An 11314-nucleotide genomic window follows, 5' to 3' on the forward strand; every position below is an offset into this window, starting at 1 on the left:
GTACATGAATGTACCAACCCCTTTTCTTATTTTAACATTGTGTATCCATGTACGATGCATTATCTACGTAGTGTGTTGCCTGGGAGGGGTCTTAAGATGAGGCTGTGGAAGTTAGATTTCATTCAGCCCAGTTCAATAGTATCAATCTATTTTCAAAGATAAATACTTCAGTGTTCAGGCTGGCACTGGAACAGCAAAATCTCTGAAATTGTTTTGCTTGTGGTTTGCCATGCATGGTCCCATCCCGCTCTCCTCAGACGGTTCATTCAGACGGTAGGGGGGAATTGTCAGCAGCTGTATGCATCCCCGCACGTCTCCTAAATCTCAGTGGTTGTGTAAACACAGCTCACAGAGAAACCTGGTCGTCTTATAAGCACTTTTACTGCTTCAACCTGTAATTTACTTCATCAGTTAGATTTTTTTTTTTAATAATGTAAGGTGTTTTGATTTGTGTGTCCTTCCTGCTTGTGTGTCCTCCCATCATACTCATTACACTTTCTTCCCTAATTATACAGTCAGGTTTTTTAATACAGTGATTTGGAAGAGGGTTCAGTTGAAATCTTAAAGGATACTATTTCTATTACTGCATTTGGACCAACGGTGCAGCACATTTTACCAGGTGTGAAGTAGTCTTTCTATTTCCAAGACTAACACCTTATTTTATTCCAGCAGAGGGGAGGTTATAGGCAGGTGTGCGGAAGGATTCTTTCACAGGCTGTTTGCTGAGAAGTTTTGGATTAATAGCACTGATTTTGAAGAAGTTTATCCCAGAATTATCGTGTTTGCAGAAATTCAAGGGAAAAAAAAAAGCAAGAAAAAAGAGATTTGTTAGTAAATTCCTCCTACTGTATATAATTAATACCGCTCACTGTTAATGAAGCTTTTTAAATGCTAAAAATTTCCATGGCCTGCGGTAGGAGTGCGAGCATTCAGGAGGCTGGCAATGATTCTTTTATGGTGATAAGCCTCTTACCTCACCTGAAGAGGCGTTCGTGTTCTGGCTGAAACCTGAGCTGGGCTCTAGTTGTCGAAGATGATGCTGGTTTTGCCTAAAACACCCAAGTTAAATGTCCTTCATGATCAAGCCAACAACATTTTTGTCTTAGCTGAGGAACATCTGCTAGTGGCAAGAGGTTCTCTGAGGGATTTATTTTTTTCCCCCCTTGTATCCATGTATGTTATTGTGAAACATGTTCAGCTGTGGCCTCACCTGCTTAAATTGTACTGACCTCTATGGGAAAAAAAATTATTTTAATTTTAATTAATTAAGATACCTTAATTGCTTTAAAATTACTGTTTGTGATAAGATCTGAAGTTACTTACGTTATAACATGAGTAATAACTGTCAGCTTACTGTCTTTCTCCCCTTTTAAGAAATTGGAAGAACAGGACCGAAAAGCTCTAAATATTAAAGAACAATTACAGCGGGAACACCGCTACCTCAAACGCCGATTGGAGCAGCTATCCGTGCAGGGCATGGAGCGTATCCGCACTGACAGTATGGGATCAACAATATCCACTGACTCTGAACAAGGTAATTGAGCGAGGGCTTCCCAACGGGACTTGCAGGAGCAGGAAGGAAAGGGGAAGTAGGGAAGCAAGAAAACATTATGTAGGACTAAAATCAAGCTTTCAACAAAACCCAGACAAAATTGTTCCATTATGCGATTAGCAGACTAAAAAAACTACTGCATCTTTTTTACATTATTTGAAAAGCATTCTTTTTTCTGATCAGTTTTGAAGCTATTAATATTGCCTGTATTTTTAAAGCTATTTATACTGCACGTGGTTTTGCCATTTTTAAAAAACAATTACCATTTAATTTTCTGAATTTTTAGTGTAATTATTGGTAAGACTGGCATAATATTTTCTTGGAAAAAAAGATCTTACTGGTCTTAATTCATTGGTGTGAATAAATTAATTCCACATCATTTGTTGTGAAATTTTAAAGTAACGATCACAAAGTGTTCTCTACGTTTGGTTCTCATTTAAAACAGAGAGCTCTTCAAGCTGCCTGTCACCATTCCATATTTTCTTGTTTGAAGTTTTTCTGTGCCTGAACGCTTGCCCAGGCTGACTTTGTCAGGGCCCATGGGAGATGAGTTGCCGGGCTCGGTGCAGTTACCGGTGGACAGATGGCTACACCACGGTCGCTCCTAGCCGACACCTGTATAGGTTGGAATACCATGAGCGGTGCTCTGCAGTATTACGGCCTTTGAGGGTTTTGTTGTTGTTTTTTTTAAACCAATGTCTATGCGCAGGTTGGAACAGTTCTGGGACAGCATTTGGTATTGATGTCACACAGTGACATATTTATGTGGATGAGGACAGAAGGGATTTTAATTCTCAGGTGGACAAGATGATCCTTTCCTCAGGAATTACTGTTCCAGTTCTCTTTTTTTTTAATGACAGAAAATGAAGTCTGATTCAGGTTTCACCTGTATGTTGATTGACACTGGCCCATGATTACTTGCTACAACGGCTGCCTTTCTGAAAATGTGCCTTCTTATGTTTTCTTTAGAAGTAGACATTGAAGGAATGGAGTTTACTCCAGGTGAAATGGACAGTGTTGGAAGTGCCAGCGATGCTGAAGACCACTACAGTTTGCAAAGCGGTTCGAGTGACGGAGGTTACACACATTCCCGCAGACTGAATGCCAGGCTCTCATAGTGCCTGAGTTACCCGCTCAACTCAGGACCATCTGACTGAAGCACTTATATATGAATATTCCAGAGGTGTCAACTGCCACTCTTCCGGGAAACCCCAACCACAGTACTCTGACATGGAGGTTTCTTACCCACGGTTCCCTGCACTGTAACCACAATATTAGATATTGTAAATCATGGGTTTACTGCAGAGAACTGTGGTTAGGTACAGTTGTGACTTAAAGCTAGCTTGATGTAGCCATACTGCAAATTAAAGAAAATAAATGATGTCATTCCATTTGAGAAGTATTAAATTCAGACTGTTGGAAGCATGGCGTAAGGGAGTTTGACAGTTATTTTGATTTTGCAGAAACCATTTTCAGACATGGAAGAATAAATTGAATCTGCGATGTGTTAGTGATTCAGAGATACAAAACCCTAAAACTACTTCTTGTGGTATTTTTTTCATGGAAAAAAAAAACCCCAAAACATTTTGAATGCCGTGTAGCAGGCTCTGTAGAGTAAATTCTTTCAGCAGTTGTTGTTTGGGTGAAGCAGGCAGATAAATCTTCAAATTCTCAGATGATCTTTAGAGAAGGTCATATTTACAAGTCACTACTGTACTTCAAAACTGGGGAAAAGCCAGCTCTAATAATGACTTCATGTGGGATGATCTCAACTTTCTTTTGCTTTCTTGTATTCAGTATCCAACCAGCAGCAAATCATTCTATCCATCTTAACGGGAGGAGTAGAAAGCAGCACTGCAATTTTAACCCGTTATCGTGGAGTGTATGACAGTTGAAGCATTTCAGTGGTTTTTTGGGTTGTTGTTTTCATTTCTTTGTCTGCAGAATACAGAACTCAAGTGATCTGGTTCATGACAGTTGATTTTTCCTTGCAAGGAAATAAAATGTCTGTTTGCTTGTATTTTTTTTTCTTTTCTCTTATTTACACATGTCAATACATTTTTTTTATGGAAGGCATGGCTTAAAATTACAGTATTCAGCTAGAAGATAATTTTTTTCTTTTGCACACTATAATTGCATTTTCTGTTCTTAAAAAAGTGCAAAAAAATTAAAATGTATGCTGTAAAACAGCAAAGTTTATTTAGTACTCATCAAGCTGTTCAGAACATATTTACCCAAATTGTAGCAATACTATGAAGATGTATTTTAATACAACTTCTGCTTAGTGAAGTCATTAGAGCTTGGCTTGCCGGGTAAGAAATAAATGGACCAGTCTTTGCATTATCTGTTTAAAGAAGGTCTTTTAAAAAAAAAAAAGAAGAAAAAAAAAGAAAAAAAAAGAAAAAAAAGAAAAAAGCTATAAACACTTTTAGCGAAGTGATTTTAGCAAGTGTAGTCTATATTTCCTGTAAGAGATTTTGTATTATATTTTCCTAAATGTTCTCATTTACTTGTATAGGGAGGGGAATGGTACAGACCCAGACCAGAGTCTCAGGGACTCTTCACCTTTGTCATATTGTGCCTTGGTGACCATTTATGTATGCCTCTCCTTTTCATTGTTTAAAGGACAACTAAGCTTTGTTTCAAGACCCTCTGTTCGAATGGTCAGTTGTCCATCTTCTTACGGATGAAGCAGAGAGGTGTATTGCTATCTTCACCCTCTCACAACTGATTCAGTGTGGCTTTAAGTAAAACCATAAAATTAGGTTTTGGTGCGAGGGTTAATTGTCTTTGTATAAGCCCTCCCTTGGATTCTTCAGCACCCGAATCTATATTTTGTTAGCTTATAAAGTCAGGGTCTCTGTGAGACCAGTGCTCAGCGGCTAGGGAAACACAAATGTACTGTGTAAGGCTATGGGATGTCCAAGTGTGGTGCCATTTTTAGCATTCGGATGCCAGACCTCATGACAGACTGACCATAATGATCAAAAACAAAGATTCAGTTGTTCTTTCAACATCTGACATATGTGTCCTCCCTTTGGCTCTTACAACACCGAGTAGAAATATGAATACATTTTGTGGCAGCTTACAGATCCTTGTTTGCACTCTCGCTTACTGCTTGGAACTTGCCAACAAGGAAAATGTATACATTTAATTTACATAACCTAATGGACGGCCACCCCTACTTTGGCTCTGGGGAGGGGCCCAAGGTTATAAACTCTGGCAGCTGAATAAGAAAACAATTAACCTTTTCTGTGATGCAGATTTTGGTATTACGTTCTATACACCTTGCATATTACTAAAATCCTCATTGTTGGGGAAAGCACACAGCAATATACTCATTGTGTGTAGCTGACAAGCAGCAGAAATTACTAGCTCCTTTGGTGCATATGTAACTAATTTCCAAATCATGGAAAAAAAAAAAAAAGAGTTTACTTTAACACACGACTGTTAACAGGAAAAAAAAAGGCTAGTATATTGTTGCTGTTCATTTATTATATAATGAACACACTCATGAATTGTAAAGTGTTTCCTTTCATGACAAGCAGCTCTTGCACAGAACCTCCTAATTGAAAGAGATTTGAAACTTACAGAAGGAAAAACGAGATTTTAAATTGAACGTTATTGTACCTTAGGTTGACCTGAAATTTTCCTTTTAAAGATGAATGTGCTAACTTAATGAGTTCTTCCACGCTGGGTATCCATGGCTTTGTAGATCTTATATTTTCAATAAAAATTACTCGAATAATCTTGAGTGGAAATGAAAAGGGTTTATTTGTTTTTACTTTTTCAGTTATTACAGCTGGGGGCTATTACGCCGGTAAAGAAAAATTACACCATGCTGTGTCATTCTCCATTGAGCGCAGCCTAGTTTAAGGTGGTATTTCCAGGCACAGCTCCCTTTTCTGCAGCTGGGACAGAAGCAGCCCAGTCAATGGCAGCAGCACAACCATTTCAAGTGCTGGGACTGGCGGCTGGCTTGGGTGGCTGCCTGCTCCCCGAGCAGTGCTGCAGCCCAGCCCTGCCCTGGCTGACCGAGGTGACCCCCCCAGTTGGGGCTCTGACATCCCTTTATGGAAGTGATTCACCTGCTAGTGAGCAGCCAGTGCAGCGCTACCTGTGGTCACAGCACCGTGGGATGCAATCAGTGTTGTATTTTTATTAATTTTTTAAGCGGGATATTTGTGCGTGGGCTCCGTTGTATGTGCATGCATGCAGCCGTGTGTGCGCGCAACTGTACCTGTAATCAAAACGTGACTCCAAAAGCATACTGCTTGCTGCGAGATTAAATGCTACCACCGCCTCGGCAGCTCTGGCATTCTGTGTCGTGACCGTGCTTTTAGCCCGTGAGGAGGTGCTACTGCTCAGTTAATCTATTTTCTCTGCAGTTACCGCACAGGAAAAGAAGGAGTAGGGACAAGATTACAGGGCTGCTAGGTCTCTTCCTCTGTGGAAAAGGCTCTGGAGAGATGAAGTCATCGAGAAGTTCTTTTCATGGAGACTTAGGGGTTTGGCCCGTTTCCTGGTGGGAGAAGAAAGGAAGGGCTTTCCCTTGCAGCACGCAGGTGTCGGGAGGATACACGCCTCTTTGTTGCTCCTGGCTTAGCTCTTCCTCTAGCTTCATGAGTGCACCCTGTCATCAGAGGAGAGAGGCTTAAAAAAACCAGCCTAAAATTCTTAGCTTTTTTCTGCAGATTCTCCACTGCAGTTTGGAGGATAAATCCTCCTTCACGCCCATCCTCTCTCTGCCCAGCTTGCACCCCCTCCCTGGGCCCGTTGCAGCTGATTTATTTATCTTCTGAAAAGAGCAGGATTTGGCCAGTAGAAACACACTGCTCCCCAGAGACCGGGTCCTCTATTGCCCTGTGCAAAACCAAACTTGGTTCAGAGTGAGGTCTATCAGATGACAGCAGAAATACGTGACAGGGATGAGTGTGGGTTCAGCCATAGCACACAGAGCCTAACTTCTGTTGGTCTACAAACAAATGCCAGCATTCTGCGCCTCAGACTGTACCCACTGCAGTGGATGGACTTAAATGCCAGAAGTGGGACGTGGAAAGAGGTGAAGTTGTGTGTGCGTGAGCTCCATCTGCAGACCTGCTCCTGGTCCAAGCCTTGGGGCGTGTTTGGCCACAGGAAGTACTTCTGCTTTTCTTGGACAAGTGATTATTTCACTGTTTTGCTTTATAGCAGACTGGTAATTGGTGAAATTTTTCATCCTTGCAGATCAGCCCTGTGGAAAAGAAACACATTTTTTATAAGAAGCACATCATCACCACTTTTAATCAAGTAATATTAATTTTATATGCCTCATTTTACGATGGTGTTGATAAAGGAATGTCTGCAAAACAGTCTACTCTTTTGGAAATCTGGTTGCTTGGTTTGGTTTTTTTAATTATTAGAGGCCATTGGTTGTGGGTGGTAAGAGCCAGTAAATGGTGTTGATGTATAATGACTAACTTGCACTTTCCAAAATTGGTGTAAGGAGAATTGAATCCCTTTAGCTAATCTTTAAGGATGAGCTGTACTCCCTACAAATATTAATAGGGCAAACACATCAGAAATTAATGGCACCAGCAATGAAATGAGCCCATTCACTTCAGTGACTGACTAAATGCGCTGTTCTTAATTGATATCTGCAAAAGAAACATCCAAGTGTGTTGAGTATCTACCTAGAATGAAAATGCAGGGACTACATGAAGCAGAAAAGACCAGAAAACATTTGGTCACCTTGGCTGTTCTCTCTACCTGAAGTACTGTAAATTAACCCTGGTGCAGGATTCCTGGGGAGGTACATCCAGCCAGAGACTTCCCCGTTGGGCAAAGCAGAGTGAAGACACTCCAGTTTCAGAATTTCTTCCTTCCATTTTGCATGAGAGGTGTAAAAAGTGGTTACACACGATTTATGTCATTGAAAGGGTCTGTGCAGTACAGGTTTTATGTGATGAAATTTTGGTGCACGGGAAGCACAGTCACAGAGCCTTCCGCTGTTGACTGGTCAAATTGCTACCTACAGGTGTGAGCGAGTGGGTCTTGTGCCAGAGCCACCAGGTCCTAGAGCCAAAGGAATGGTTCACAGTCGGTGAGATGTATTATATACTGTACAGATTCATTTGTACGCACGTACATGGTGCTTGCTGCGCTCTGTGGCACACAGAGTATTGTGTTGTGTCATTATCTCGTCATAATATAAATACAAATTTTTGTACCTTTTTATTGTGGTTCTGGTTTTTTTTTAGTTTTCCATCATCTGTTTATTGTGCCCAGCGTTTCTTCTCTTTGCAAATATGCATATAGGCTTAATGACTGTTTCATAAGGAGCTGAGTTTTAGTAATTCAAATTAATAGTATGGCAGGAAGGTTGCAGCGTTATTTAAATTCTTTAACATGTGTTGGCCCAAAGAAACCCCAATAGCCATTAATGTTATTTGTCTCCAACCACGGGTGCCATATAAATTTCCACTATTACGTTTCTTAAGACAAACCAACCTGTAAAACCAAGCACAAACTGAAATTCACCATTGTCTGCTCCAAATGATTATACCCGACATCATTCCAGCTCTGTACAAGACAGGAAAAAAGCGTTAAAATGCAGCCTACAAGCCTGCATGTGTATTTTGTCAAGTATGAAGTCACATCACAAGTGATGTACAGCAGACAAAAATGAGCATTTACTAGAAGAGATGAGAGGAGGGACAGAACTGATGGGCTGTTGCAAACTGCATTGTTTAACATGCTTGACTAGCGTGTGATACGCACTCATTTTTCTACCAGTTTCTCATGCACATTGTACTTCAATACAGCGATGTCTTAAAAATCCAGAAATAGTAGTTCTAAGCTCAAATCATGGCAAGTAGCTTGTGGAGGTTTTTGTTTGATTCAAATAGACTGAGCTGCCGAATCAGTACAAATATTCATGTGTAAATCATAGTAAACTATATTTTTATCACAGCTTTCTTTGAAATAACTACTGTCACAGAATAAGCAAAAAATAGAACCCAGGTCATTAATAACTTACGATAAACTAATCTCCAACAGGAAAAAAGCTATAATAAACTTCCAGCAGTGCTATATTTTGGGACAGCACAAATTTTCTCAGCACAAGGAAGAACTGCATGGGGTAACAGAATTATGACAAATGTGGTGGCACTATTTTTGTAAATCCCATACAGTTTATGACCTGTACAGCTTCTTTAATGAGATGTGTAATGTCTTACTTGTTTATAAGAAAAGTAAGTTTCCTCATTTTGCTAATGATGGATGTTTCAAATTTAATATTGAAAGTCCAGAAGCTTGCCTTGCCTATCAGGATGAAAACATTTTGTCAAAGCCTATTTAAATAGAAAAGAGCCTTAAATTATAAATAAATTCAGGATGATATAACCATCAGCTTCCTCTAAAAGAGGTACTTTAAAGTGGTTTAAATGGCAAAGTTTACAGTTATTATTATTCTAGAAACTGAATTCCCTGCTGTTTCTAAGGACTGTGGCATGGCAAGAAAGGTATGATCATGGCGCGGCAGACAGAGGGGGAGCGGAGGGCTGGCATGTCTGCTGCCAGAAGGGCTGGGTTTGGAAGAGCAGAGAGTGCTGCTGGCAGGAGGCTGATTTCCTTTTGTCCGCTATGATTTTACATTCCCCAGGCTGAGGACACAGCTCTGTACAAGCCCCTGAACATGTGCTGTCCTGTGCCACTGCTAGGCAAAGGCACCACTGCCCCACTGATCTTTCACCATCCCTGCCAAGGCCCCTACTGAGTCCCAGTGCACGTTCCCGCACAAAGGTTCCGTTCCTTACAAACAAAACCCATGTGCAGCCTGCCTGGCCGATCAGCCCCAGGGTTTTAATCCAAAAGAGGGTCAGGAGAGTAAACAAACCATCTTGTAGAAAAAAAAACCAAAAAACTTGTGCATCATGTGGCTTAATACATTAGTAGTTATTCCAAACATGTAGGCGCCTCTTTTATATTTCTGGTATTGAATCCAACAAAGCTGAAGAAAACTAATCACTTTGACCTGCTTTTCTGGGAATACAAAGTCTCACAAGGAAATCTACCGTTCCTCTAGAGAGAAGATACATGTGCTCTGAGAGAAAGCAAGCTGGTGCCAAATTCCTCTCTTCTGACTTTGTTACAATAAAAGTTCACATGGCACACTGTGCTTAATTCAGAATATCAATTCACTTAAAGCAATGAATTGCCTTTTAGGACAGGCTGTTTCCAACTCTTTGGAGTGGTTGCTACTCCAGCAATCTGCAGCAGGGACTTCTAACATCCTGCTGCTGCAAGCAGATGTGCGGTATGATGCAAAACGAAAAAGCTTCTATACAGTTAGAGTTCATCAACTAAAAACTTATTTCCAGGTCTTCTCTGTGATTTTTATTTTTCACACCACAAAACGGAAGTAAATAAAACAAAAAAAAAAAAGAGAAGAAAATAAAACAACCCCCTAAAGCAGTAATGTATAAGAGTTTTTAATCTGAGAGATGCATCGCAGTGGGCGGGTTTATCCTGGCCAGCTGCAATGCCTGTTTGGTGGCAACTGCACTCCCTGGCTGTTTCTTACAGCCTCGGCCAATGGGTAACCGATAGCTTCTCTCTGAGGTATCAGGCTCAACAATGTCGTATTTTGCAGTGGAACAAATGCAACATGGCATCGATGGAATAGTGCAGAGCTTGCAGACATCCTTCCAGAAATGTCTATGTCTTAATCTGCTGGAATCCACCATAAAATGGCTTGTAAAGGCAACATGCTATCTAAGCAACGTCTCTGATCTCAGACACAGATGCAAAACAACTGCTCCTAGAATGGAAAATAGGGTAAGGTAAGCCTTTAATTATGTTTTGAGTGAACACAACCAAGAAAAAATGAATCAGAGGAAAACAATCTTGACCCATAAGGAGCTGCAAAAGCAGGCACTGAAGCACATGGGGCTGTGGCTGGGTGGGGAAAAGGGCCGCTAGAAATTTTGAAGATATGTTTGTAGCATGTTTGTAGGGGAAGGATGTTGTTTAATCTCGGTTCTAAAAAACCAATCGATGGTCTAACAAACGAAAAATTGTTTCACATGAGAAGCTTGTTCTTTCAAAATGAGAAGTTTAAGTGCACAAAGTTCTGACCTAAAATATTTCAATTCTAGCCTGAATTCCTATGTCAGTGGGGATTATGAGGTCATGCTGTCAACTCCTCTTTTGTCATCTGTTCCCTTCCTCCTTTCCTTAACAACTTTCAACTTTCAGGCTATTTTTCACCAAATTTGACAAAGCAGAGCTAGGATGGAAGCCACAATGATAACCCGTGCTGAAAACTTCCAGGAAAATTCCATGTCTGGGTAGAAAGAGAAATATAAATTATTTCCTGCACTGACCATGCCCAACGAACGGCCCAGTTGAGCTTTTCACTCTCTCGAGAGGTGGCCACTGGCCAGCATGCATGTAGCTCCAAATCCACCACAGAATGAGCATATAGCCCTGCTTGCCCAGCTAAACAGATGGGGACGAGGGGTTTGTGAAAGGCCATGAGGGAGCTGGGACATTGTATGCGTGTGAGTCTGGTAAGAGGGAGACCAGTCACAAAGGGAACTGAAGGCATTAGTTGCAGCAGACAGACAATTTGATAGACAAAAGATAGTCTTTTATCAGATGTGTCTTCTGTCTGAGATACGGACTTCAGTCTGTATCTCATAATTGCTCCCAGGACAGCAGAATTTTAGAGAGTTTTATAGGTGTTTAAAATTTGCTTTTACTCTGGCATTTTTTACATGA

General features: G+C 40.7%; 1 protein-coding gene across 1 annotated transcript in view; it reads left to right on the forward strand.

The window, feature by feature from the left end:
• MXD4 (MAX dimerization protein 4) overlaps positions 1-3967 on the forward strand; it is a gene marked incomplete at its 5' end in the record, with an annotated part of 28458 nt that extends 24491 nt beyond the window's left edge. The window contains 2 exons of the mRNA XM_010132839.1: positions 1375-1534; positions 2522-3967. Coding sequence (XP_010131141.1) covers positions 1375-1534; positions 2522-2670 — 309 coding nt within the window. The remainder of the gene's footprint in view (positions 1-1374; positions 1535-2521) is intronic.
• Between the last annotated feature and the right edge of the window lie 7347 nt (positions 3968-11314).

The sequence above is a fragment of the Buceros rhinoceros genome, unplaced genomic scaffold (genome assembly GCF_000710305.1).
Source record: "Buceros rhinoceros silvestris isolate BGI_N320 unplaced genomic scaffold, ASM71030v1 scaffold10293, whole genome shotgun sequence".
Classification (NCBI taxonomy): domain Eukaryota; kingdom Metazoa; phylum Chordata; class Aves; order Bucerotiformes; family Bucerotidae; genus Buceros; species Buceros rhinoceros.